At 50.9% G+C, this 26,204-nt stretch overlaps 1 protein-coding gene across 2 annotated transcripts in view; it reads right to left on the bottom strand.

Moving 5' to 3' along the window:
* Positions 1-1,047: 1,047 nt before the first annotated feature.
* The window catches only part of LOC122110308 (tubulin-specific chaperone cofactor E-like protein), a 128,491-nt gene continuing 103,334 nt past the window's right edge, over positions 1,048-26,204 (bottom strand). Inside the window, exons 19-30 of one of the 2 annotated variants that reach the window (XM_042682847.1) lie at positions 25,215-25,414; positions 19,425-19,808; positions 17,026-17,312; positions 15,206-15,486; positions 12,750-12,860; positions 11,386-11,588; positions 10,380-10,543; positions 9,687-9,935; positions 4,276-4,438; positions 2,589-2,676; positions 2,120-2,236; positions 1,048-1,570 (exon numbers count right to left, since the gene is read on the bottom strand). In XM_042682847.1, coding sequence (XP_042538781.1) covers positions 1,470-1,570; positions 2,120-2,236; positions 2,589-2,676; positions 4,276-4,438; positions 9,687-9,935; positions 10,380-10,543; positions 11,386-11,588; positions 12,750-12,860; positions 15,206-15,486; positions 17,026-17,312; positions 19,425-19,808; positions 25,215-25,414 — 2,348 coding nt within the window. In that variant the 3' untranslated portion in view covers positions 1,048-1,469. Of the gene's footprint in view, positions 1,571-2,119; positions 2,237-2,588; positions 2,677-4,275; positions 4,439-9,686; positions 9,936-10,379; positions 10,544-11,385; positions 11,589-12,749; positions 12,861-15,205; positions 15,502-17,025; positions 17,313-19,424; positions 19,809-25,214; positions 25,415-26,204 lie in introns of both variants that reach the window. The other variant, XM_042682848.1, reaches the window with a different exon arrangement.

The raw sequence follows: 26,204 nt of genomic DNA, 5'->3' as shown, positions 1-26,204 counted from the left end.
GAGAATCAATGAAGAGGAGTTAGCAAGTAAGTCATGTGCCGTTGCATGGCTTTGTTTGCGGTTCACCTAAGGAACTCATGTCAACAACTGAGACGTCACTGGGTTAACCGTAGTCTATTTCCTGGGCTTCACTGTAGCTTCTACGGTACAAGTGCTGGCCTGGGTTCTTCTTGCAGGGCAGGGGAGTCAGAAGTTGAAGACAAACGAAGAAGACAATATCGCTTTCTATCGTGGTGAAGATGAATTATGGAGGTTCAGCTTGAATAGACGGTTTTACTCCATCCATCTCTATGCTCCCCAAATAGGCACCCATACACTCACACATACATCTACAAACATACACACATACATACACATACACACATGGACACACACCCTAATAATGCTAGGCGTCGCTGCTCTGTGTTACAGAGATCCCAGAAAAAATACAACCATGCGATCAATCTGAATCCACGCCCACTTCAGAAAGAGACTTGGAGTGTGTTACCTGGTTTTTAACCTTAGAAGAGGAAGCACTCCAGAGATCTAGTTAGCAGGCCTTCCATTTTGCAGTTAATTACAGCTAATGCTGCTTCTATACCACTCACCGCGGAGGACGCGGCCTGCTTCTCTTACAAAGCACCTTTCCGTGCCAGGATGCTCTGTGTGCGTGGGAGCAGGAGCCATCGGGGCAGGGTGGAGCTCCGCCCACGGGGCTGCCCAGTCTGGGGCCGGCTGTTTTTTCAACCTGTGTTTCCATCGTACCTTGCTACTCAGTGCCCAAAGCTTAACAGCTGGAGGAACGAGCTGAGTCACCAGATGATGAGAATATTTGAACACGAGGTTTATTTAAAGATAAAACACATGAAAAATTATGGGGTTGATTTGTCATGAAAGGGGGGGCTTGGGTTGTGGGGTGGGATGAGGGGCAGGGGGTGGGGGGCTCTGCAGGCCCGCCCAGGCAGACGAGGTCAGAGGGTGGGGAAGAATCTCATCATGAAAACAAGAGAGCAATGTGCGCATCAGAGACCGCCCTTCCAAAACACCAGAAAGACATTTTTTTGGGGGGGGGGGGGGGAGGAAGGGAAAGCACACCTTCCAGGCGTTACTCCAAAATCATTCCAATGGCCTTGTCTACAAAACAAAATAACGAAAGAACCACCCCCTCCCGGTGATCCAGAGATCGCAGTGATGTCCAGGCAGACGTCAGGTTAGACTTCCTTTCCGGATTTTTGTTGTGATGACTAGAGATTTCTAGTGAGCACTGTCGGGGGGTGGGGTGGGAATTCACACTCTCCACGCTTGCTTTTCCCACCCCGCTGCAGACACTGACAGAGGCGTGAGGAGGCGGGGGGGGGGGGGGGGGGCGGATCACGGGCCTTGGGCCTGTGACCAGGAGGAAGGGGCTGTACTTAGGGACACACACACGCTACCCTGCGGGGAGTTGCAGTTAGTAAGTTACAGTACTTTATAGAGCCACCTTGAGTGGACTATGAGGTCAGGCCTGATGTGTACACAAAGTGCCATAATGAAATCTGGGTCACGATGAGCAGAATTGTCCAGACTTGAAGCTCGATGGAAGAATTGGAGGCTGCGGACAGAGAGGATAGAGTGAGTGCTTTGGTAGGGGCCGGTGGAGGGGGGGTATCAGTTGCATAGGGTTCAGACATCTTCGCAGCACCCCGCTAGAGATAGGAGACTTCTGATCTCGGGAGCGACTTGGTCTCAACGGCAAAGACATAGAATGGATCCAGTCTTGAAGAGAGTCCTGCTGCCTTTGCTGCAGAGACAGGAAAACCAGGCACCCCCAATGCCAACCAGAGCCCAGCTGCCCTTGGCGGCCAGATTTATGGCCAACTACAGCCCCGAAATGGCTGGATGGCTCCTTTTTAATTGTCTGCATCTTTTAGGAAGAAGGATCAGGGCTGTAAAGGGTAAACTTAACAAATCGATACACAAAGATGAGTGCTAGCGTTCCCTGGGAGTTTCCTCATCTTTCCGTGTGGGTCCCTGACATTTCACCAGGCACACGGCTGGCCGGACGGGCCTCACACGGGACTCACTCCTTCTGGGGCAAGGAGCCTCCTGGGTCCCTAGCTCTCCCCCTGCCCGCCCCCCCCCCCCCCCACCAGCCCCTTACCTCGGCAGCTCCTGCCGTCCTCCTGGAGAGTGCCCGTCACACAGCTGCACAGAGGCCCGTCCACCCGGCTCGTGCAAATCTGCTCACACCCTCCATTGTCCTCACACCAGTCCAGCCCTGAAAACAGGCAGGTGGGCAAATTAATGAGCCGGTGGGCAAACCAACCAGCCACAGGCATGCAAGATGAGCCTTGAAAGAGAAGAAAGGCTAACACGTGAAGCCCAAGGTGGTTTGGCTTGTAAACTAGTGAAAAGATTTCTGGAAGGAAGCTGACTGTCCGCTCACGTCGCCCGCCCCCCCCCCCCCCGCCCCCTCCCCGTCCTCCCCTCCCACCTTCCTCCCAACCCTGCCCCAGGCCACCTCCTCATCCACCAGACCCACGTCGCATGCAGGTGAAGCTGAAGCGGGACTGAGCCTTCCAGGCCCATTGTCTCCATAATTTATAGCGTGTTTCGGAGAGCATACATACTTTTTCTTCTAATAGGTCCCACTGAAATGATCTGTTCCTTGGGCTCCTTTGCGTAATCCTTGGCAATCCTGGAATTTTGTGGGCAGTTCTGAAAGAAAGAACAACCGTCGGGGAATTTTCACACAATTAATTTGATAACTTATTCTTCCCCGTTTCTGCTTCCAGTCGAGGCAGTGACTCTGGCCTCCAGCACTATGGCTGCTCAGATTAATTAGAACCAATGCATTCTTGATCACTGGGCCCGATGGGACTCTAGGCTTTATGTCAAGCGGAATTAAAGACACTCTCCACACTAGAATTAGATGCAAAGAGCCTCTCTGCTCCGAGGGTGAGGGTTGCCGAGTCTCCTCGGGTACGAATGTATGCAGTGCCCGCTGAGAGCCGATCTGACAATGGATGAGCGTAAGCTGGAATATCTAAGGTTAGGAGCCAGGCTTTGGGGCAATCAAATCTCATGGCCGTAACTACACGTGGTGACCACGTCTGTGGTGGGCTGAGGAGACGATGGGTTTGAACCTCACCCTCATCCTGCCAGCCCCTCCAGAGTTTGAGGCCTTGGTGAGGTTTAGAGGAACTATGGGAGTATTTGCATACATTTACAAGGAGTTTGGTTTTACAGTGGAGTGGAGCTCAGCCCAACGGTCATTAGATTCGAATTACCTGGCCCAAGAAAGTAGACCCCCCCCCCCACAGCACCCACAGAAATGTGGTTCCAAGGAGATGGCCACTGAGGGAAAGCAGACACTCCGAGTGCCTGGCATGCAGGTGTCTGGTGTGCAGGGCTGTAGTGCAGATTCTGGATTGGTTTTCCTCATGATCCACCCAACCTCCTCCTTTCTACCAATCTGCAAGGTTCACTTTCTCGCTTGCATTAAGAATATTCACTTTTACCTTGCTTTTTGGCCACCATTTGCTTTTCTGAGGGGGAAGGATGGGGAGAGACCAATTTTCATGAGATTAGAGTGAAGGAAATGCTCTGCAGATCTCAGAGTGGTTTAGACACAAGGGACATGGATGCAGTAGAGATCGAGCACTCCCCCCCATCTGCTGAACTGTGGGATGCACGTGTGCATTCTCTGCAGATCTCAGAGTGGTTTAGACACAAGCGACACGGATACAGTAGAGACCGAGCGGCTCACCCTCCCCGCCCACGGCCCCCCCCTCCCGTGATGCACGTGTGGATTTGTCATATTTTTGTTTTTGAAACGTCTTTTGATTTTTAGGATTAATTATTATTTTTATAGTCACACTGGGTCAAAACCATGTGTCATGAATTTGCAGGACTTGCTGAACACTCCTGGAGATGGCTATAGTGGTCTTTAACCGGGCAGTTCGGTGCCCCCCAGGGGTTACCTGGCAATGTTTGGGGACATTTTGGGGTGCTAAAACTGGAGGGTGGAGATGACTTGGGCCAGATGTGAACTTCTTAGTGAGTTATAGGTGAATCCTCCAGGACAAAAAGTATTTGTTCTCAAACGTCAGTAGTTTAACATGAAGGTGCCCTGGGCTAGTGTAAGGACACGTGACATCTGGCTTAGCGAATGGCCAGTTGACCAGCTGACAGTTCTGAGACAGAGGAGTGAGTGGACCTCACCCCTCCCGGGGCTCCCCATCCAGGGTGGCCCCTTGTGAGTTCCTGGCACCCCTGGCAACCTGCTGGGAGCCCCAGCTGAGCAGCCACACTTACAATTTTACACGAGTATTTTTCTGAGTCACAGAGCGACACAGCACAGTGAAGATGAACCTCGTCGTAATCCCCGATGAACTTAAAGACGGTGACGTGAAAGCGGCAGGTGAGGGAGACGCCGTTTTCCTCGATGCCAATGGTGTTATCTTTAATGTTCTGACACCTGTGCAGAAAAAGAGCCATGGCGGCGCTGCCTCACAAGCGCTCCTCTGAGGGACTCCTCACCTTCAAGCTTCCTCTCAAGCATCCCTGTTTCACATAAAACCCTGCTCAACAGGGAAAGTCATGAGTCCCCGAGGCCTGTCCTTTATGGTCACACCCTCTGATTTCCGTCATTTGTTTCCAACCTCTGAATGCCACTTGGAGCTAGAAACCCAACTGTAACTACACTGGGAACCGTGTTCCATTCCCCCTTGCTCCAAGATCTCAGCAGACGCCCCCTCATGATGCTGTGTTTTTACAGATAGCAATTTGACAAACACAAGACCGGTCTTCCCTTCCTCTGTACTTTGTACAGTTAATTATCAATGTTGGCAGGGGCCCCGGATTCGAGCCCTATGGGAGCTCTTCCCACGCGTGCTATCATCGGTAAACAGGGAAGAGGGGGAGGAACAGAGATGGAGGGATGGAAGCACAGGGGAGAGGGAAGCTGACTGCCTCCTTCTCAGCTCCCTTTCTCCTGGTGATAGGGAACCAATATCCAAGACATCCTCCTGGTGCAGCGATGATGCTTCAGCTGATTACAAATTCCCCAAAGGTCTGGCAAGCTCTCACATTCCAGCATCTTCAAGTAGTGTCCTTCCCAGTGGACGGTCTTTCTGCTCTTCTTCCTGAGCATGCCCCTGCCCTTCCTCCATCGACTCTAGCATGAATATCCCAGAGCAGGCCTTTGCCTGGATTTTCTAACAGCACCCTGTTGAGCATCTTAAGTGCTAGAGTCAAGTCACAGCCTGCACTGAAGTTCCAGTACTGTCAGGGATGTGGCAGGTGTCTGGAAGTCTCTGCTGTGTGGATGAACGCATGCATGTGTGCGTGCATTACGCGTGTGTGGCAGGTGTCTGGAAGTCTCTGCTGCATGGATGAACGCATGCATCTGCCCTGTGCATGTGGCAGGTGTCTGGAAGTCTCTGCTGCGTGGATGAACACATGCATGTGTGCACGCACTGCGCGTGTGGCAGGTGTCTGGAAGTCTCTGCTGCGTGGATGAACGCATGCATTTGTGCGTGCATTACGCGTATGTGGCAGGTGTCTGGAAGTCTCTGCTGCGTGGATGAACACATGCATGTGTGCACACACTGCGCGTGTGGCAGGTGTCTGGAAGTCTCTGCTGCGTGGATGAACGCATGCATCTGCCCTGTGCATGTGGCAGGTGTCTGGAAGTCTCTGCTGCATGGATGAATGCATGCATGTGTGCACGCACTGCGCGTGTGGCAGGTGTCTGGAAGTCTCTGCTGCGTGGATGAACGCATGCATCTGCCCTGTGCATGTGGCAGGTGTCTGGAAGTCTCTGCTGCGTGGATGAACACATGCATGTGTGCACGCACTGCGCGTGTGGCAGGTGTCTGGAAGTCTCTGCTGCGTGGATGAACACATGCATGTGTGCACGCACTGCGCATGTGGCAGGTGTCTGGAAGTCTCTGCTGCATGGATGAACGCATGCATCTGCCCTGCGCATGTGGCAGGTGTCTGGAAGTCTCTGCTGCGTGGATGAATGCATGCATGTGTGCACGCACTGCGCATGTGGCAGGTGTCTGGAAGTCTCTGCTGCGTGGATGAACGCATGCATCTGCCCTGCGCATGTGGCAGGTGTCTGGAAGTCTCTGCTGCGTGGATGAATGCATGCATGTGTGCACGCACTGCGCATGTGGCAGGTGTCTGGAAGTCTCTGCTGCGTGAACACATGCATGTGTGCACACACTGCACGTGTGGCAGGTGTCTGGAAGTCTCTGCTGCATGGATGAACGCATGCATGTGTGCGTGCATTACGTGTGTGTGGCAGGTGTCTGGAAGTCTCTGCTGCGTGGATGAACGCATGCATCTGCCCTGTGCATGTGGCAGGTGTCTGGAAGTCTCTGCTGCGTGGATGAACGCATGCATGTGTGCACGCACTGCGCGTGTGGCAGGTGTCTGGAAGTCTCTGCTGCGTGGATGAACACATGCATCTGCCCTGCGCATGTGGCAGGTGTCTGGAAGTCTCTGCTGCGTGGATGAATGCATGCATGTGTGCACACACTGCGCGTGTGGCAGGTGTCTGGAAGTCTCTGCTGCGTGGATGAACGCATGCATCTGCCCTGCGCATGTGGCAGGTGTCTGGAAGTCTCTGCTGCATGGATGAATGCATGCATGTGTGCACACACTGTGCGTGTGGCAGGTGTCTGGAAGTCTCTGCTGCGTGGATGAACGCATGCATATGTGTGTGCACTGCGCTGCCATGACTGTGGTTGGCCTTCAGGAGCCAGGTGACTCTTGGATCAAGATAAAGGAGAGGGAGGGAAGGAGAGGAGGGAGCTCTCTCTTTTTCTTTCTTATGCATCTTTTCCTCAAGCCCACAGAATTAAATCGCTTAGCAAGGAGGAGAATGAGAAACTGAAGTTACCCGTCCACATTCCCATTGCTTGAAGTTTTGTAATTAGTCTTCTAGGCATAATGCAAGTTGCATTTCAAGGCATTAGTCTCTTAAATGCTTTGAAAGGAGATCTTAGTAGGCTATACTTATCCTTGTCATCATCATCATCATTATTTTTATTTTGGGAAATCTAAGCCTGTTTAAGCCGGTTCATTGTGCTAAGATGATAGCTCCTCTCTATTCTTCAGGCAGAACTTTCCTCTTGGAACATCAACCCTCTCCCTGCCTGGAAGTTTAGGACGTCAGAAAGAGCAGGAGCAGAGCACAGGGTCTTCAGTGCAAACGAGCTGACCAGAACCAAGAGCATCTTCTGGCCACCGGCAAGGAGAAAGCCCGTGTGCGTTCTTCTGTCCAGGCACCAGAATTGCAGAGTGAAGTGGCCAGTGGGTATATCCCCAAACTTCTGACTCATAGATAGAAATTGGGGCTGTCTGTCCTCCTCCCAGCTGAGCAGAAACAAACAATGTACCCCAACCCCGGATCCCCATCACCAAAGACTCCTGTGCAGTGGGCCCATTTTCTACCCAGTTATGAAGCATTGAGCATGTTTTCCCAGAAGTCCAGAGGCAAAACACGGTAACGCATCCCCCAAGAAACCCGAGAAGGACTGATAGGTTCCAATTCTCTCAATGATGAAATAATTTCTCACCTAACAACAGTTTAATTGGAAGGCCTTTGTTCAGACAGACCCTGGGGTAAGCTGAGATTTATGAACATGTTAACTAGCTCTCCGTCCTTGGGTCAAGTCTATTAAATACTATTTTTAAAATGCTAGATGTTACCTTGTCCTTCAGAGGAAGGAGACACAGGCTCTGCAACCTGAGATTGCATTTGTGGAGTGGCTCAGATCTTAGCTCTTAATATGACAAAGGAGGGGAAGAAATGTGGAAGAGAGGAAAGCAATAATACTGACCCAAGCTTTAGGACCACAAGACTCCCAGCTGGTGCCGGAGGACTGGCTATGTCAGAACAACACCTGGGAGAGTCCCTTGTGTGCTCCTTGCTATCTAGGTGGATGAGCCTTGGATGAATCCTGCCTAACTTCTCCATGGCTGCTTAATCTGAAAACAATCATAGATGCCTGTACTTTTCCCACAGCCAATCCCTTTTCTCTTGAGGGTACCTCCCGTCTATCCCAACCACAACATGAATGACAGCCTCCACAGCAGGCTCTACACCACAGGGAGAGGTGTTGACCTTGCCCAGGAAAATCCAATAAGGCATTTCCTCCACAAATGATGAACAAGGGACTCGAGACTGGAAAGTCAGTGTGTGCCCAGGGTGGGCACGAGACCGGCTCTCTTCTCTGTGGTGATGATGGAAGAATGCAAAGCCAGGATGGCTAGTAACTGGCCAGGTCCATGAGAGAGAGGGGGGAGGGGAGAGAGAAAGGTAGGGGGTCAGAGAGAGAGAGAGAGAGACAGAGACAAGAGACAGAACAAGGGTACAGCCAGTCTCGACAGCTCCCTGGACCCAGTCATCTCTGAAACGACATCCACACCTGTGATTTGGTTTCATAACCATTAAATGCCTTGGGAATTAAATGCTAGTTATAGTAGAATAGGGAATAATACAACCACCTGCTTTAACAATTATTATATTGGAATGATGGGAATGGTTCTAAAATTAGATTATGGTGATGTTTTCTATCTCAGTAGATTTGCTAAAATAGATAGGAAGAAAATCTATTGGATTTTTATACAGACCTCAATCCTGCTGCCTCTACTTCCCAAGGAGCTTGGATTATAGTCATGTGTCACCACACCCAGCTCATAGTGTTAAAAAACAAAGATAGCTCTCCTTACTACTGTTTGGCCTGCAGTCTTCTCGTTCATTCACTCAGCACATCTGGTTATTTCAGAAGACATCTGAGGTGGCAGCCCACAGAGTGGTGGGCGAAAAGGACAGGAATCCCCCTTGTGCACAGCTCCAGTCACTGACACCCAACCCCAGCATGAAAACACTGGAGGGAGCGTCTGGAATGGCACGCCATTCCAAGTGTCTGGAGGAAGCATGCGCCCCACCCACCCCATCTGCTCAGGACACAAGTCACCCCTCTGCCAAGAGCGTCTGTGCTGTATAAGGCGCTCGGTCCACGGGTCACTCCACAGCCATCACAGTTACAGTCTCCGTGGGGTCTCTGTGCTTGCGTGCAACTGATCTTACATAGTGGCCCGGGGTTGTAGCACAATGCCTGTTTCATGGCTTAGAAAAGGGAATGCAGCGTGGATGGGGTTTAGTATTATCTAGAGCCACAAGCAATCCACTGGGAGTCTTGGAATTTCTCCTGTCAGATTACTGTCTTCTATTTTTTGTTTGTTTCTGTAAGTTTTGTTGCTGCTGGGGCTTTTGTTTGTTTTTTTTTGGTTCTAGGAATCGAACCCAAAGCTCTGGAGAAGGTGAGGCGGGTCCAGTGCCACGAAGTTAAACCCTCCACCAGGTGGGTCCTACTCATGAGCCTTTCCTTAGCCTCGTGACACACAGCATTCCACAGCCCTCTCAAATCCAAGATCAGCCTAGTGGGAGAGAATGCCCTCTTTGATGCCCCTCTAGGGACGTTGACCTCGGTCAAGTTGCTGAATCTGTTCTGTAAAATGAGGCACATAGAACAGTCTACCTCGTTGGTCAGCCCTTAGGAGAATTCCAGGCTGGTTATGTAGCTGTCCACAAAGCATCATCCCCACCCCTTTCCCCAGTGCAGACGATGCACTCCAGGCTTCGAGGTCACCATCTGTCGGTCCATCTGTCTGTCCATCCATCCGTCCGTCCGTCAGGGGCCACTCACCCTCCTTCAATGATGAAGTATCGGAGCTTGTCATTGCTGTCCCTCGACGGGGTGGCATAGCACTTGTTGAGCGTAAGGATCAGGTGGGTGGAGTCTGCGCCCACCACGAAGACGCCCACGTACAGCACATCCCGCGTGGTGAGCACCACCTCCCCCTGGCGGTAAGGGTGCTTGTAGGAGGCATTCTTGTAGAGCGCCATCTTGGTGGTGAAGCTGCCTTCTTGGGTTGGAACCGTCAGATTAATCACACTGCGAGAAAAAGGGTCATGAGACAGAGAACCCCAGAGAGTCTCATTTATTCCCTCACCTATCACATTTCAAACTGAGACAAAAAATAAAGCAGAAGGAAGAAAAGCACAGAGCAAGGGTGAAAGTCTTGAGCGACACGGGCCTCTCTGTACACTGGGAAATGTAAATTCAAACAGAATAAAATCTCAATTCTCCAGCCCCCTTGAGTCACACTTGGAAGACTCGACGGCTGTCTTTGACTCCTAGACACCGCATGTGGATGGTTTCAGATATGGAACTGTCGCCAGCAGTGCAGAAATTTCTACTGAACAGTGACGCACTGACGTGTTTGAGTTCCGGACGGAGGAACTGTTTTTTCCCTGGTGCTTTAAAGAAAAAAAAGGCTAGCAATCTGATGACAGTGCCCTTCGCTGTCAAAGAAGCAGGGAACGCAGCATGCATTACCTCAGCATGGGCTTCACGACCGAATCCAAGGAGATCTTGATATCGAGCTCGTATGCACATGAGAACTCCACGCTGATTGTGCGGTCCCTGGTGATGATGTTGCCTGTGTTGTTGGCGCTTTCGATCCAGATGGTGTTTTTATACATGATATGAGTGCCATTGGACTGCAGAGAAAGGGAGGTCAGAAATCACTGCACCCGAAAGTGACTGTGCGGTTTGCGTTTCCAATCCCCATTTCTGAGCGTAGCGGAATGGCTTCGTTCCAGTATAACTAACTCAGCATGGAGCTACACCGTTTACCAGGGGAGGGGGGAATCACCACAATAGATATCCGTGGAGGACATGTCCCTGAAGGCCCATGGAAGGGAAGTTTCATATACTACGCATTCTAACTACAGGCAGCCCACAGGCACTGGCGGGAATTCAAGCTCCTGAGAACATGAGCAATTCCCATGGTGAGGGAAGAGCCATTGCGCTAGAACTTTCGCAAGCCTTCATTCAAAAGAAAAATCTCTCCTCCAACTACACTTTTTACCAGACATGGTGACAAGCACCAAACTGAACAGAGAAATGGGATGTTTCGCTAAACTCCACATTGGAAATTCTGCCACTAAAGGCTGGGATCTGCCGTATCTTGGAAGCTAACCGTTACATGCTTGTGTGACACCCTTCACTGAGCCAGGCTATATTTACGTGGCAAGATGGCAAACCATAAGAGAAGTCAACAATGGTTTTTCAGGTCTGCCGAACAAGGGATGACAGCAGGCCTGGGAAATCAGGGAAAGTCACACATCACATACAATGCTCTTTCAGTTCAATCAACCGCTTAGCACTAAGTGACAGTCGCCCTTGCTGTTTTTCATCGTGCGTGCCTTTTGCTGTTCTCCAGAGAGCCTATTCTAAGTGGAACGTCCCAGCGCTGGCTTTAAGGACAATCAATGGGCAGGTACCACACACTGCCACTAGCTCTGGCAGGCGCTCTCTCCCTGTGGCCGCCTCTGCTCACCTGCACAATGTTTCCACAATTCCCTTTGGTGTTGTTGATCTGAAAGGAGATGAAGTCTTCCCCCTCGATTCCGGAGCACTGTCTGTCATTGACTCTCACGCCCTCCCTCTCAAAGCCCAGCTGGAAGAGCTTGCACTTCGATATGGACACTTCCATCTGGGCTGCCTTGCAGGTCACCTCTGCGTCAATGATGTCGTGGGAGTCTGTGGGAACCGCGGTGAGGAGAATCCTTTGAGAGATGCTGCAGGCACCGGGCAAGACCTCCTGCTTCCATCTCTCCTTACAGCAGGCGGATGAGCTCCGCTCAGAGGCTGCACGGCTTCTAATTATGCTTTGATCACCCCAAATGAGTGTGTGGATTCATTTAAGGCAGTAACTCGGGCCTTGGTAGAGCCTTATTAAAAAGATAAAATGCTAACAAAGTGCCTTTTGTCTGCTCTTGATAACCCCAGGCCTTCCTTCCCTGCATGCTGGTGACAGCTACTTCATTGTCAGAGTCTCACAGACTCTGGCTCACTGGTGCCTGGCTAGAAGCAAGACCCAAAAGGAGCTCTGGTGGGGCCTCGACCCTAGGCCCTGGTGAAGCCCGGCTCTGCAGGGCCCCAGCAGGCCCCGGCTGAGCACCCAGGACGGGCTTTCAAGACAGTGGTGCACCAATTGACATTTTCTCTCGGCATATAAACACCCGATAATAAGCACTGTCGAAACAGAAATATTTTCCTCCGCTTTGAAGCACTCTGTCCCCTTCTCGGGAGACTTCTAGTTAATTAGGCTTTCCTTCCGCAATGATGCTAAACTTAGCGCATGCCTCTGAGTTACTTGGTTCAGAAAAGGGCAGGAAGTGGGAGGACGAGGTGGCTCCTTTGGAGCCAAGGCAGCTGAGGACCAGCCGTTCCCCCACCCTAAGGGAACTACAGCAGGGAACAAGGCCCGAGGGCCCAGGTGTTTCTTTCCTGATGGCCACACACATTTCAGTTGTGTCTTCCAGACGCAAAGTGTCTGGGCGGGGGCGGGGCGGGGGAAGCTGGCTTCTAGCCAGTTTTTTAAGGCACCTGGTACTTTGCTAATTCTTTCATGTTGGCATCAAAACCATTTTTACTTCCTTGTGAGTCTGAAAGACCAACTCGGATCTCTCTGATGTGCAACTTGGCCAATTCCACTCACGGGCACGGCTTTGTGTGACGGGGTGTACTGAAGAAGAGGAGGCGGCAGCCACAGGGCACGTTTGCTCCTGGAGTTCCCAATGGAGGGGTGGGTCCTCTCAAGCCCTTCTCCAGTCTCCCCCTCCCCCCGCCACTGGGGCCAGGACCCCCACCCCCACCTCTCCCGGCCTCCCGGAGGGGGCGCTGGCCATGGTCACTCACTGTTCCCATAGGGGGGTGGCTCGATGCACCCGCAGAGCTCCCTGCCGTTCTCCAGCTCACACGTGCGGTTGGGACAATCCGCCCCCACACAGGGATCTTCAACCACTCCTGCTAAAAAGGAAAACACACGGAAACACACACGTGATTTTCACATCCACACTCAGGGGTCTGGATCGGCCGCTTGAAGTCTCTGAATGGCAATGGTTCTGGTGGCAGCTACAGGTCCACGGGCAAAGCGACCTTGCAGAAAACAAAATGGAAATTGCTAGGGACCCAGCGCTTGCTACGGGCCTGGCACAGAGCTCAGGGCTCTAGCTGATTTGACCCTCATGAGTACACCGCAAGCTAAATATTATAACCCCTGCTTCACACACAAGGTCACCAGGGAAAGTAGATGGCAGACGCAGGATGGTCAACTCTTAAGTGCCAGAAGGTACTATAATGATCATACCCACTAGAGCACACAGTAACCACTTGTATTTATATTTATAGTTTAGCGAGTCAGATCCAAAACTCTCAGCTCCACATTTCCAGCACCCAGTTAATGATCAATCAATATTTGTCAGCAATGAAATCTTGAGGGCATAACAAGATCCAAGAGTGGATCACTCTGTCTTTGACTCTTTCTCCATAAATAGCTACTTGATTTCATAAAAACATACAAACCAAAAACTTACACCTAATTCACTGGCACTGACTTATATGAACAGTGCTGTTCTGACGGAAGAGTCAAGTGGTAAGTTAAACAAACTGCAAGTGTATGTAAAGCACCACCATCCATGATGGACAGACACCACCACCACGGAAACCCAACATCTTTACGCCAGAGTCACCAATTTTTTTTTTTTTTGAGAGCTCCTTTTAAGAGACTGATTTCTTTGTTTAAACAGTCTCCTTCCCATCAAGATAGAAGGGTCCTTGCTCATCATCATGGTTGGTGCTAAAGAAACCACTGTTCAGCCAGTGGTGGTGCATGCCTGTAATTCCTTCCATTTGGGAGACAGAGACAGGAAGATCATAGTTGAAGACTGACCTGGATAAAATCTATCTGAATAATAAGGTCTTCAAGACTTTAACCAGCGAAATACTGGGCTAGAGGTGTGGCTCAAGTGGTAGAGCACCAGCCATGAGCAAGAAAGTCAAGTGAGAGCAAAAGGTCCTGAGTCCAAGCCCTGTTTCAGTGCACACCCACCCCCCCCACACGCGCATGCGCGCGCGCGGGCACACACACACACACACACACACACACACACACAAACTCCAGACAATTTTCAAAGTTCAAAACAATTCATTAAACAAATTTCTTAGGAGCCATAGCAGAGTAGAATAATAGTTATAACAATAAAACATTTCTGCTAATTTCCAACAGATTAGGAAGTTCCTTCAGTTTCTGAAATTACTAAATACCTACTTGCATGACATCCATGGTTTTCAGGCTCTGAACTGAGGATATTGTAAATGTGCCACTCTACATGTCTAGTTCTGGGGGGGGGGGTCCTGTGCACACTCTGGCTCTCATGAACCCTCTCGGGGCTGGTTTGTGTGTCTGGGCACAAACATACATTATGTTGGTGACCTCACACCGCACCAATGACAGTGCCACTGATACATATAAACACATACACATATGCTACACACTTATACATGTTTACATATATTTATCCTTGCTCCATGTAATTAATAGAAAGAATTGAATATGGGATGGGTTACACACATTGAAATGGTTTTTTTTGTTTTTGTCAGTCGTGGGGCTTGAACTCTGGGCCTGGGCGCTGTCCCTCAGCTCTTCAGCTCAAGGCTAGCACTCTACCACTTGAGCTACAGTACCACTTCCTGTTTTCGGGTGGTTTATTAGAGATAAGAGTTTCATGGACTTTCTTGCCCGGGCTGACTTTGAACCGCGATACTCAGATCTCAGCCTCCTGAGTAGCTAGGATTACACTGGCGCCCAGCTGAAATGGTTTTCTTACCAAGGGAAAAATAAATCTACAGATCTTAATCTTGCCATCTAGTTCAATCTATGGGATTAAATCTAACTGCAGCTTCCTTTCAAGCCAGGCAGATGGGGACAGCTCAACCCTACAGCTCCCCTTTGAGATTTGAGGCTCTGACCTGCATTACAGGAGCTAAGGGAGAGCTGGGTTTGGAACCACGAGCAATCAGAAGTACCAGACTGCATCCCTCTACAGCATGCATCCCCGAATGTAGATCCTCCCGCCCAAGGACTTCATTGTCCCAACTTTCTTGTTCAAATCCCATCTTTGCCTAAGAGCTGGCAGGAGGGGGCCAGTGTCCCCAGGAATGTACCCCTATTGGACCTCTGCTGCACCCCACAACTCTCCACTCTCCCGCCCCTGAAGGCAAATTGATGAATAAAGATGAAGAGGCCCATCATCCCAGGCTAGATGAAGCAATGCTACCTGCAAGGAACACACACACACACACAATTCTCTTACAGCAATTCTCCTTCTCGATCCACTCAGTGCTGAGGATGCCGAAGGAGCGGCAGGCCTCCCCGTAGGCAGCCAGAGAGCCGCACAGCTGGAACTTCTTGAGGTTGTAGCAGCCGTCCAGGTAGCAGGACTCGTAGAAGGGGAGGGGATCGAGGAGCCCGTAGCAGGGCTGGAAGACGCCCTTCATGTCCGTGAGCTTCAGGCAGTAGCCATCACCCTGCATGGCCTGGATGTGCACATTGTCGCACGTGGCTGCGTACTGCGAGAACTGCAGTTCGTTACAGCTGGGGGCGAGAGGCCTGGTCAGAGCGCGTGAAGCAGACACAGCCACCCGAGCTCTGCCGGGCAAGGCAGCACGCATCTGTTGTGCCTGTCTGGCTGGCTCGAAGCAGTTACCACTACTGGGTATACCACTAGGACAGAGGGAAGGGAAAATACAGCAACAGACCCACAGCCAAAGAGCCCACCAAAGGCAGATACTGACATCAATGCCATTAACACCAATACCATCCATTGGTACCATTAATAACATCAACAGCTACCAATAGAATAACAATAGCAATAAGAACAGTAATGATACTGGACAGGATTAAAGATCTGACAGGAAAACCAAGCGCTTTCTAAGCCAGTTTAGTGATCAAAGACCTGAAGCAAAACCTTCACAAGGAAATCTGCAGCTAGTTGAAGATAGTTTGTAAAAGAAAATAAGTAAACACAGAAGAAGGAAAAAAACAAAGTAACATGGAATCAGAACTTCCCAGACCAGGAAGAACAGAGCTCGGCCTATCATTGCACAGCCCAGAGCGGCTTATGTATCCAAAGCTATCTTCTTTCTCTCTGGGCGGCCATGGAGTTGCACTGGAGGAAAGAGGAGGAGGCCTGAAATCTAATGCTGGCCCACCATCTGCGCGGCCTCCTCATGTAAATAAGAGATTGTGTTTTAGATGGCTTTTCCCAAGGAAAGGAACAGGCTGGACTCCATGCTGTCCGCAGTCCTGCTCTGGGCCCTATAATTCACAGGATGATCTAACATAGGAGACATTATTCAGTTCATGCCTGGGGCATGGTCAGGAAGGGCTTGGGGCTTCATTTCTATAACTGGGTGTTTTAGCTGGAGTCTAGCACGGAGAGTAGGAAAAGATCAAGTCATTTTTACAAAGACATCCCAGGGAAGAGACGTTACCCATAGACCCAAGGCAACAACATAATTCGGCACCCCAGAGGGAATCTACATTAAGAACTCGGGGAATAACTTGTTTATTAGCCCATTTTATCTTGGCTGGTCAATTGGGCTGGAATAATGTAACCCCCATGGTTTCTGTTTTCAAAAAGGCTGTCCTGATGCCCACCGGGCTTTGGCCTGCAGGACCACCACAGTCAAGGCTTGTGGACAGAGTCAGGGTATTCAATCAGGCTCAGAGCTAGAGAGCAAAGGGCGGCCTTTCTTCTTCTCTGTCTACTCTTCATTCCACCCCTAACCGTGGAACCTAGGTCCCCCGTGGGTACCGGGTCACAGCCTCAGATCCTCACTCCTGCATGACACGTGGTTCTGATGAGCCCGGAGCTGAATGAATGACACATGGTTCTGATGAGCCCGGAGCTGAACGAGAGGCTCATTCAGAGTCCTGTCACCACCAGAGCTCAGCAATTCACAGCCTCTGATGCACCCTGCAGGCAGCATCAAAACTGTGTGGGACTTTGGCTTAACTCTGCAGGGGAGCAAGGGAGGTCCAGGGGAGTCCGCCCCTCGCAGTCTGCCCCCTCGCCAACACCTACTGAGGGTGTGGGAAGACCGGAGGTGGAAGCTGCTTGGATGCCCTCACCTTTTCTGCATGCCGTTGGTCTTCCAGCTCTGGGCCAGCACGACGCTGCTCACCACTGGCTTGCCCCGCAAGGTGACGTAGTCGTCGGTCAGGTCACCGTTGAAGTTGCCACACAGGCCGCACACTTTGTTCTGCAGCCTCTCGCTGATGCTGATTTTAATGACATTGTAGCCGTTGTAGTGGATCCGGATGTCAGGGCTGGTGTCGATCACCAGAAAGCCCTCGCTGCTGTAGATTTTGGTGGCCAAGCCCGTGACGAACGGGACATTCACCTGAGTGCCGTTCACCTGTTGGAGTGGGCAGAAAAGAGTCACCAGCCTGACAGCTGCTGGCAGAGGCAATCCGCGAGCCCTCCCCCCCACCCCCCCACCCCCGTGGTCTCTGTGGCCACCACTGGACCCTGTGGCCTGGCAGCAGCCCCAGGCAGTGTGTAACAACATGAGTGAGGCTGTGTTTTACTAAAACTTTATTTACAGAGTCAAGCTGTGCCAACAGGGCACACAGCCCGTGAACTCCTGTCCAAGAGTTGGGGAACACTCACTTATCTTACAGTTCTCCCAAGGGAGGTCAACTATGGAGCACAAGGGGGTTGTGAGGGAGGAGGGAAGGCAGTATTAGAAAGGCAGTACTCTCGGTGAATGGAAGGAATTTTGTCCACAACTTCCCCCAGCAGAAACCAATGACTGAAAATGACATGCTAATCCTGTACAGAGTGGAGTCCAACGTCATTAAAACAAATGTGGGGGTGTTTGCCATGTTTGTTGTTTTCTTGTTTGTAATCTTCGGGCCTGAAGTCCCCCAGGGGTCCTCTAGGCTCAGCCGGTTCAGCATTTGTCATTTTCTTGCTTTATAACGCTTCTTTCCTTGGCCGTTGGGACAGAATATAACATACTTTTCCTGTACTTACAAAATAAATTGCTTTTTTCCCCACAGGTTATTAGTAACTTTAGTTTCATAAAAAAAAAGATTTTAAAATATTGTCCGTCCTATTTTTGGCAAGCCTGGGTATTTACTCATGACAAAGCCGCGTTGCTTTCTCAGGTGAGCGCCTGCGATGTCTTCCTCTCGTATTCTGAGCCAGTGCAGCGGCCTCCACGTGGGCCCATTTCCGAAAGGAATTGGAATGTCAAAACCAGTAGCGGCTTTTATTAAAGTTCAAAACCGGCATTAAAATCCAGATGATTCTAAGCTTGCAAAATCCAGCCAGTCTTTTGCCTAACGCTGGATACTAAACTATTTGATGACTCTTCCAATAAAAGGTCACTCAGTGCCGGAATATCCCGGCCAGGGTGGAAAGCAGATTCACAACCTTCCATTCCAAAATAACGATACTGTGTCTCTCTCCCTGCCTGGGCTCTAGAGATGGAGCTTGGCTCCGTCTTCAGGTTTACCTGCCGAGACCATGGCACAGCTCAGAGTCTAGGGGTCACTGTCAATAGAGCAGATTATCTTCTTAGGCAGAAGGAATGGATCTCTCCAGACAATGGTTATAAGGGGTCAGGGAGGGCTTCATGTTTATTTACAAACAGATCTAAGGTTTGCCAAATAACCCCCCCCCAAAAAAAAAACCAAAAGCAGACAAGTGACCTAGGGAAGTGCCAATCAAAGAGAAATTCACCACTTTCCTCCCCTTGGTATGCCATCCTGGGTCCTCTGATCTCTTGTAGAGGAGGCTTGGATGGGTGGGTGGTTGTTCCAGTCACTGTTTTCATAGGCAAATGTCTTAGTGGGGGAAAGGGCAAGAAGACAGACAGGTGGACAGGGCCAAGGATATAGCACTGTTAAAAACAGAGCAAATGTGTCGTGACAATCAACCCAGAGGGCACCTGGCTGCCATTTTGCTCCCTGAAACTCTGGTAGCTATCCATGCCTTTTATTCTGCTTTATTTATTTATTTATTGTACTGGGGTTTGAACTCAGAGCCTCACACTCTCAGTTGGCTTTTTTTGCTCAAGGGTGATGGTGATCTACCACTTGAACCACTCTGTGGTTTTTTTGGGCTGGGGTTAATATCGAGTCTTAAATTAGGAGTCTGGCCAGGGCTGCTTTGAACTACGATGCTCAAGTCTTAGCCTCCTTATTAGCTAGGATTACAGCGTGAACCTGTCCTGGTACTAGGCTCAGTTGTAGGTTCACAGAAACGTTGCGCATCTAGTCTTTAAAATCGGCTCACCCGAGCGTAGTTAGCGGGTGCCATGGCACTTTGACCCAACAACGAACCTGCTTAGCTGGGCACCACACACGCTCAGCCCACGTTGGCCCCGGGGTCCCTGGCCCATTGGTCCGTCACCCCCAGGCCAGGCCAGGCCAGGTACATTACAGCCAAGGCCCTAGCATCCCCGGCCCATCAGCTCGTCCTGCCCAAGCCAGGCCAGGACAGGCCAGGACAGGCGTGTTACCTTGACGGTATTGCGGTCGCTGATGAGGATCTGCTCCTCGTTGATGTAGAAGTAGACCGGGGAGATGACGGTGAGGTTCGGGGAGGACCACTTGTCGAAGTTGATGATGAGCTGGAAGGAGACGTCGGGCAGCTTCTGGCAGATGGTGGAGAGCACGAAGGCGCAGTTTGCGGGGAAGCGGAGGAAGGCGCCGTCGAAGGTGCGGAAGACGCCACCGCCGGCCGCCAGGCAGAAGGAGGACCTGGTGCTGAAGCAGCCGCGGGCGCCGTGGCGCAGCGCGCACTCCTCCCCGGACTTGCACTGGCGCGGGTCGCACTGGATGAGGTTGCGCCGGAAGCAGCGGCAGCGCCGCGTGCAGTCACTGTTCCAGAACAGCTGCTTGGGCTGCAAGAGGGGCCGCGGCATCACACGCAGGCTGGGGTCAAGGCCCAGGGACACCCCCCTCCACATACCCCAGTCACTGTTCCAGAACAGTGCTTGGGCTGCAAGAGGGGCCGCGGCATCACACGCAGGCTGGGGTCAAGGCCCAGGGACACCCCTCCCCCTCCACATACCCCAGTCACTGTTCCAGAACAGCTGCTTGGGCTGCAAGAGGGGCCGCGGCATCACACGCAGGCTGGGGTCAAGGCCCAGGGACACCCCCCCTCCACATACCCCAGTCACTGTTCCAGAACAGTGCTTGGGCTGCAAGAGGGGCCGCGGCATCACACGCAGGCTAGGGTCAAGGCCCTGGGACCCCACTCCCCACATGCTCCCCCAGTCCAGCTGGAGCCTCCCAGACACCAGGCCGGCCTAGCCTAGCCTAAACTGAGGCTGGATTTGGCCCCAGGGAGTGTGCCTGGTTCCCAGCCAACTCAGAAGCCAGATCACACGCAGTGGGGGTGATTGGTCCCCATCGGGGACTCTGGGATCTCTGGGTCATAGAACTACTCATAGCCCACCTGAATTACGTAGCTGTTCGAGGAACGCGATGAAGGAGGGAAAGAAGAGTGCAGATGCACAAACTAGCAACCAGGAGCCACACCTTCTGACAGACACAGGCTCCGCTTCAAGGACGGAATTGAAGTCAAGATGGAAAAAAACCAGCCCTTCGAATCTCAGGTTAGTCAAAAGACACTGATCACCAACTCTTCCTTCGGGTGGTTCATTTAACCTTTCACATTGCCCATCCTTCCAAAATGCTGCTGTGTCTAGCCTCCTCCTGATCGGGTTTCTGTTGCATGTCCCTCCTTTCTCGGGCATCCTGGCTGTGATCTCATCCACATCTGGCTTGCATGGAAGGCCAGCGCTGGGACCATCCACCCGAGTGCCAGCCCAGCCCTAGCACCCGAGGTGTGCGATGTCCTGGGGGACGTTCCTAATCTCCCGGTGTGTGTCAGTCTGTTGTGTCTACGCAACTGTTTTTGTATTCTTGTGGTGCTAGGGATGGAACCCAGGGCCTTGCACATGGCAGATAAACACTCTACCACTGAACCACATCCCCAGTCTAGTTTGTTTATCTCTAAATTAAAGAGCATGTCTGACCTGACAGTGTGAAGGTCAGATTTAAAAAGGCATGGAGCCGGGCTCCAGTGGCTCATGTTTGCAATCCTAGCTACTCAGGAGGCAGAGATCTGAAGATCGCGGTTCAAAGCCAGCCCACGCAGGAAACTCCATGAGACTCTTATCTCCAATAAACCACTAGAAAACGGGAAGTGGTGCTGTGGCTCAAGCAGTAGAGCTCTCACCTTGAGCTGAAGAGCGCAGGGACAGTGCCCAGGCCCAGAATTCAAGCCCCATGACCGAAAAAAAAAAAAAAAAAACAATAAAAAGGCATGGAGATGTGTTTCCAATGCTCAGTAAATCATAGCTACTATAGAAGAGCCGTTTATCTTCCTCAGGAAGTCTGAGAATTATATAAAACCATTACAATGCTTACAATGAAGAGTCTCTACTATCCTTCTCTCTTGTTCAAACAGACAACAATCTGTAGACACACTTGAATTTTGTATTCTTGATTTTGCACTTTCTCTAGGCTAAGAATCCCAGGGAACTTTTGGAAAAATGATCATGGCTGCCCAAGTCAGATGTGGCCCCAATAAATAGATGTGTGGGCATTCCAGATTGAGCATCCCTCATCTGAAATGCTACAGACCAGAAGCATTGCAGATTTTGGATTATTTGCATATGTATAATGAGATACCTTGGGGATGGGACCCAAGTCTAAGCACAAAATGCATCTGTTTCATACACGACTTCTACACACAGCCCAAAGGTAATTTAATACAGTCCCTTTTTAAAATTGTGCATGAAACAAAGTTTCATGGTGTGAGTGGGTTTTACTTGTGGCATCAAATCAGCTCTCAAAAAGTTACTCATTTTGTGGCCTTGAGGATTTCAGATCTTCGGTTTTGATGCACGTAACCTGTATCAATTTACCAAGGGTACAATCTGGAAAAGATATCTATCTCAGCAGCACAAAAAGACCTGTGATGTTTTCTGGTCACCATTGGCTGCTTCAAGGATAGGCTTATCAACACCCCCACTGTCAACAACAGCTGGGACTAAGATCCAAGGGCAAATTGCTAAAGGACGAGATCTTCTAGTACCTGTACTTCAAGATGCCATTGTTGATTCTTTCATCCTCCGAGTGAAGTCATTCCTGGAACCAAGTCCTCTCTCCCTCCAGATCTATAACATATTCTGGGTGCCAGCCGCCTCACAAATTGACTTCATTTTTTCTTATCAGATTTACAGAATAATTGAGTGGTTGGTCTGGCCTCTTTCCGATAAGAAATTCAGACATTGTATCGGTGGAAAGAGAAAAACAACCCTGTGTGTGTGGATATGATCAAGGATAAATAATTCATCCACAGGGGAACTTGGTCACGAAACTAGCATCCAAGGAAAGTGCCTTGGCGCCATGCCACTTTCCTTACCTTCATCAGACATGACAAAGACAGCTGGTGCTTCCCATACATGCTAATGGCTAGATGTGTTCTCTCTTTATTTCCAAAGACATTTACTATATCAACAAGCCGCCCCCCAGCCCCCTCCAGCTTGTTTGAATTGTGGCTCTGCCTCTTCCCAAATATAAGCTGTTGTCAAAACCCACTGACACTGATGAAAAACAGAGAGTAATGTTTATAGAACTAATAGCTAGCAGAGCTGGACTGTGCCTTCCTTGGGAGCTCCAAGGGTTTTTATAGGCATCATCTCATTAATGTGCCTGGGTTGGTTTTTTTTAATTTACAAAATGTTTCTCAAGAGAACAGCAGCAGCAATAACGACATCAGCTACCAATTACTGAATGACTAGCGGACAGGTTCGAGGCTGGGCACCTGGCCTAGTCATACAGCAACTCTACCCAGTCAGTACTTTTAGCCATCTTTCATTCGAAGGGAGACAGACTCTGAGGGAAATGACGCCAATGGTTCAACACCACGTCCCAGCGGTGATGCAGCTGGGGTGAGACCCAGGCTCATCCCCCATGCTACACGGACACCCAGGACCCCCGCCAAGGGACAGGGGCGCGAGGGGTACGTGACACAGAGAGATTTTGGTCAGTCTCCAGGCTGGGAGAAGGATTTAGAAAAACGTTTTCTAAGTTTGGAACCTATTTGTATCTTCTCCCAGACAAGAAAACTAAACTTACTTTCTCTCATGTTCTACCTCTTCTTTTTAAATAATCTCCGGGGGAGGGGGGGTGTATATACCGGGTATGGGGAAGGGACAGTAATGGGGTTTGTACTGGGGTTTGATTTCACCTCAGGACTTCAAGCTTACTAAGCAGGTGCTCTACCACTTGAGCTACTTCAGACCCATTTTATGCTTTAGCTATTTTTCAGACAGGATCTTGAGTTTTTGCCTGGGGCTGTCCTTGGATCCTCTTCCTAGCCACTCCAACTGAACACCACACATACACACCACACACACAGCTTGTTCATTAGAGCACTAGTGTTTTGCCTAGGACTGACCTTGGGCTGTGCTTCTCCTACCTTTACATCCTGAGTAGCTGGGATTACAGTTATATGCCACCATGCCCCGCCTCAGTGATATTTCTAAAAGCAAACTTAAGTATCACCTCTCCTGAGAAGTGTACTTTTATTAGCTCTATTCTACTTTCTCCCTGTCTTTCTGATCTAACCATTAAATGCATTTTCCAGGGAAAATGAAATGGAAGGTGGTGCCCACATTCCCACTCTTATGTATTCCCAATGTAAAGGCAAGTTATCTGTCATGAACAAGTCAATGCATCATTACATTATGTATTATTTTCCTTGCCTAGTTGATTTCAAATTCAGGCATATCAATTGATTCCTTCTAACTGCTGCCATTCTCTTCCATTTAAGATTGATTTTCCCTGTGTTCTTTTTTCACTTTTTGGTATGTTATTTTCTAACTGCTCCCTTGTTCTTTCCTGAATAGATGTTTCAAGTTCCTTAAGCAGGAAATATGTTTTGTCCCCCTCCCACGATGCCACCTATACAGTGGTTGCACGGTTTGGGATTCACTGTCTACACACCCACATGAGGATCTGAGACCCAGCCACAGGTTGAAGACTTTCCCTAGACAACAAGACCTTTTCTATCTTAGGATTCTAGCATCTCAAAAAAGACTAAAGTTAGGTGCTGGTGGCTCATACCTATAATCCTAGCTACTCAGGAGGCTGAGATCTGAGAATCACGATTCAAAGCCAGCCAGGCAGGAAAGCCCATGAGACTCTTATCTCCAATCAACCAACAAAAAGCCAGAAGCAGAGCTGGGGCTCAAGTGGTAGAACACCAGCCTTGAGTGAAAAAGCTAAGGCTCTGAGTTCAGTCTCAGTACTAACATAGAAAAATGACTACAGAATTGGTATACAGTCTAGAAGGCCCTGATTCCATCTTCAGTCACAGGCTCCTCTGCCTCCCTCCAAAGACTTCAAAGTCCAAAAGATGAAACGATTTAGTAAGCTAACACGTGTTATTGGGAAATATCCATCAGGGACTTCATCATCAGCTTTCGGTGTAAAGCCCCACAGAAAAGGAGCAGCACAGGGTAGGGTGTCAGCCAGCATGGGCAGCCCAGACAGAGCTCTCTGGGGACCATGTAGAAGGACAGAGGGCCCGCAGTGGGGGTGGGGAGGCAGGGAGCTGGGGGGGCAGGAGAGTGGTGGGATGGGGGTGTGGTGGGGGGAGCAAGCATCAAGGGAAGGCCACCCATTCCATCCTTTTCCATTAAAAGCATCCTTAGCTAAGACAGACTCACAGCCACTGTACTTCCAGTGCAGAGCCATGTCAGAAACTCCCAAACTCAGATTTATAGGAGAGGAAATTCACAGGGTCTGGGGGCTTCCAGGGAAAGGCACCCCGGGGGCAGAGATACCCTTTCGGTGCTGAGGAGGGAGGAGGGAGGAGGGGGAGGAGGGAGGAAGGAAGAGGAAGAAGGAGGGGGAGGGAGGCCAAGATGCTCTTCCAAGTCGCACAGCCTTTGCACTGGCCTACCTTCCCCGCTCAGTTCACTGTGGTTAATTCTGACCACCTTCCTGTGTGCGTGCGTGTGCGTGCATGCGTGCGTGCATGCTGTCACTTAGCATTTTTGCTCCGCAGACTGGTGCTCTACCACTTTAGCCACAGTTCCACGTGCGGCTTTTTGCTACTTTATTGGAAGAAAGAGTCTTAGGGGCTTTCCTACCCAAGCTGGCTTTGGACTGCGATCCTCAGCTCTCAGCCTCCTGAGTAGCTGGGATGACAGGCGTGTGATCTGCGGGTGCCGGGCCTGGCCGCGCCCTGGGGGTTGGAGGGAGAGGTGATGGGTGGGGTGGCGCACCTCGTAGTACTTGCCGTCCGCGTAGCAGCCGCAGCTGTGGGGCAGGATGCAGCTCTTGCCGTTGAGGACGTAGCCGGCGTCACACTGACAGCCCTCCACGCAGTAGTGGTTGCAGTCGCTCTTCAGACGGATGGCGGCGCAGCGGGGCTGGCAGACGCTCACGCAGCTCTCGTAGTGGCTGTTGGGCGGGCAGGTGACCGCTGCAACAGAAAGGGCCTGTCAGGATGCGCACGGTCCGCGTGGGCTGCGGAAGGAGGTCTGTAGCCGTTGCCCAGGGCGACGGAGGGGGTGGGTGAGTGAGGAGGTGTGAGGCTGGTGTGGCTCCTCATTACCACCCTCTGGGCTCTGGGAGGCTTCTGTGTGACTCAGTCCTGTGAATGACGGGCGGGCAGGCGGGCGGGCAGAGGGAGGGTGCCCTCTGGCCTCTCCTCTCTGCCTCCATTTGCAAGATCTTTGCTTCTTTGCCACCTTAAACACCTCGGCTCAGAAAGCAAAGTCCGCCACGCCTGCCTCGAGGCCCACACTCCTGCTCATCCCTCTCATCCATCTCCTTCCTCGTCCTCACAGCCCATCCAGACGCCACGCCCATGCGCAGTCTCACCCACGCAGCGCCCACTTCTAAGCCAGCGCCAGCTCAGGCCGGCCGCTTATCAGCAGGAAGCCTCGGAGCCCTGGGATCTGAGGAGAGAGGTGTGTGTGTGTGTGTGTGTGTGTGTGTGTGTGTGTGCTGTGTGTGTGTGTGTGTGTGTGTGTGTCTGACTCCTATCAGTCACATTCGTTCTTCAATGCATCTAGACGCCTTGAAGAAGGCAGGCAGGGGCCCGGGGAAGGCAACAGGCTCTGACAAGTCACCCTGATGACCCAGATGAGCTCCTTAGGCTTCCTGAGCCTCAGCTTCCTCCACTATGACATGCCCACGGCACCTGCCTATGGCTGAGCATAGGGGGGACTTAGTGAATGTGTGCTCAGCCCAGTGGTGGGCATGTAGGT

This window comes from Dipodomys spectabilis, unplaced genomic scaffold (genome assembly GCF_019054845.1).
Source record: "Dipodomys spectabilis isolate Male_0828 unplaced genomic scaffold, ASM1905484v1 ptg000076l, whole genome shotgun sequence".
In the NCBI taxonomy this organism is placed as follows: Eukaryota; Metazoa; Chordata; class Mammalia; order Rodentia; family Heteromyidae; genus Dipodomys; species Dipodomys spectabilis.
The sequence above is the reverse complement of the archived record's forward strand: the minus strand, read 5'-3'. Positions and strand labels throughout refer to the sequence as shown.